Source organism: Haliaeetus leucocephalus, unplaced genomic scaffold, assembly GCF_000737465.1.
Source record: "Haliaeetus leucocephalus isolate CR32 unplaced genomic scaffold, Haliaeetus_leucocephalus-4.0 Scaffold443, whole genome shotgun sequence".
NCBI lineage: Eukaryota > Metazoa > Chordata > Aves > Accipitriformes > Accipitridae > Haliaeetus > Haliaeetus leucocephalus.
In genome coordinates, this window is record NW_010972879.1 from 9,805 (window position 1) to 12,053 (window position 2,249).

At 70.9% G+C, this 2,249-nt stretch overlaps 1 protein-coding gene across 1 annotated transcript in view; it reads left to right on the forward strand.

The window, feature by feature from the left end:
- Positions 1–9: 9 nt before the first annotated feature.
- TBC1D25 (TBC1 domain family, member 25) overlaps positions 10–2,249 on the forward strand; it is a 3,640-nt gene continuing 1,400 nt past the window's right edge. Inside the window, exons 1-6 of the mRNA XM_010574582.1 lie at positions 10–39; positions 207–316; positions 406–557; positions 825–946; positions 1,242–1,445; positions 1,535–2,215. Coding sequence (XP_010572884.1) covers positions 10–39; positions 207–316; positions 406–557; positions 825–946; positions 1,242–1,445; positions 1,535–2,215 — 1,299 coding nt within the window. The remainder of the gene's footprint in view (positions 40–206; positions 317–405; positions 558–824; positions 947–1,241; positions 1,446–1,534; positions 2,216–2,249) is intronic.

Genomic DNA, 2,249 nt, shown 5'->3' on the forward strand with positions numbered 1-2,249 from the left:
CGGTGGCCAATGAGGGACGGGGGGGCGGGGCGCGCTGAGGCGCCGTTGCCGCGGTGACGGGACGCGGCCGCCATTTTGGGCCGCTGTGAGGGACCGGGCCGGGGGCGGAGGACGGGGAGGGGGGCGGCGGCTCCGGGGCTCCGGCCCGGCCCCTGGGTGTCCCCCCCCTCCGCCTCTCCCCGCGCCTGGCTGATGTCTGCCCGTAGAAGAGCGAGGGGCTGCTGCCTCCCGAGTTCCGCTCCTTCGCCGTCGACCCGCAGATCACGTCGCTGGACGTGCTGCAGCACATCCTGGCCCGTGCCTTCGACCTCCAGGGGTGAGCCCGGGCCTCCCCCCGACATCCTCGGCCGCCTCATCCCCTGAGGGGAGGCCTGGGTTGCTGAGCATCCCTTTGCATCCTCTCAGGAAGAAGAGCTTCTCCGTCAGCTTCGCGTCCCGCGACCCCCAAGGCCAGGAGACCTTCGTGCCGCTGCTGAGCGATGGCGACCTGGCGGCCGCCTTTGCCTGCGCCCGGCCCACCCTGCGCCTGCGCCTCGATGTCCGGCCTCCCGCTGAAAGTGAGTGGGGGGGTCCCCGGGGAGAGGAGAGTGGTGGGACTCGGGCATCTGGGACAGCAAGGTAGGACCCAGGAGCCTTGGTGGAGTCTTTTTTTTTAGAGAGGGGGAACCCCGGCATCCCCAGGCGGGTGGTTGGGGGGGACCCAGCTGTTCAGTCCCCCTAGGGTGGGTGTTAGGATAAAACCCAGGCATCTGGGGTGGGTGTCAGGAGGAAGACCTGGGTGCCTGGGTGTCCAGTGGAGGGACCCAGGCCTCTGGGTGTTGCAGGCCCGCTGCTGGAGGACTGGGACATCATCAGCCCCCGGGAGGTGGCAGCGGTGGAACCCCTCCCCGAGCGCCGCTCGCTCCTGGCTGCAGCGCTGCCCTTCACCCAGGCCCTGCTGGCACAGGTGAGTGGGACCTGGGTGTCTGGGGGGGGCCCTGGGTTCCCCCACCCTGCTGACACCTCATGGAGCACCCCTCCTGCTCCTCTGGCCATCCCAGTTCCCTCCTAGTGCCTCTTAGCGTTCCTAATTTCCTTCAACACCCTTTCTACGGTCCTAGTTGCCTTCTAGTCCCCTCTCAGCAACCCCCAGTCCTCTTCCAGTGCTCCCATTCCCTCCCAGTGCTTCCAGTTTCCGCCGCCACAGCTCCCTGCTCACCCAGTCCCCCTCCCAGCACCACCAGTGACCCGTTTACCCGCAGGTGGGCCGAACCCTGGCCCGGGCGCAGGCAGCCCTGGCGTGGCCGGAGGGCTCCCCTCCCTCGCCCCCCCCGCCACCGCCCCCCTGCGCCCCCCTGAGCGACGCCGACCTCCGCACCTACTTGGGCCCCGGCGGACGGCTGCTGCGGCCCCACGACCTGCGGCTCCACGTCTACCACGGCGGTGTCGAGCCCGGCCTGCGCAAGGTGGGTTCCCCTGGCTCCCCCCTCAGCCCCCCTTAGGTCTGCCTGGGTTTCCTGACCCCCCCTGCCCTATCTCTCCCCCCCGATTCCAGGTGGTCTGGCGGTACCTGCTGAACGTCTTCCCGGCGGGACTGTCGGGGCAGGAGCGACTGGCCCACCTGCGACGCAAGGCGGGCGAATACGCGGCGCTGAAAGCCCTCCTGGCCGCCCGGGCGGCCCCGGCTGAGCTGGCGCTGGTGGGGGCGGCCGTGCGCAAGGACGTGGTGCGCACCGACCGGGGGCACCCTTATTTTGGGGGCCCTGAGGAGGGACACCCCCACCTGGCCGCCTTGCAGGCTCTGCTCACCACCTTTGCCCTGGGTCACCCGCGCCTCTCCTACTGCCAAGGCATGTCGGACGTGGCCGCTCCGCTGTTGGCCGTGCTGGACGACGAGGCCCAAGCCTTCCTCTGCTTCTGCGCCCTCATGCGCCGCCTCGGACCCCGCTTTCGCCCTGGCGGCCGGGGGCTGGCCCGCGCCTTTGCCCACCTCCGACGCCTCCTGCGCCGCGCCGACCCCCCTTTCTGGGCTTTCCTGGCTGCCCGCGGCGCCCACGATCTCCTTTTCTGCTACCGCTGGCTGTTGCTGGAGCTGAAGCGGGAATTCGCCTTCGAGGATGCCCTGCGGGTGCTGGAGATCACCTGGAGCTCGCTGCCACCCGCTCCGCCTCCCCCACCGGACGGCATTCCCCTCCTGGGAGCGCCCCTGGGGCCTCGCCGGGCTTGCCGAGGGCTGCGCGAGCGGCGTGGGCTGCGGCCCCGGCCCCCGC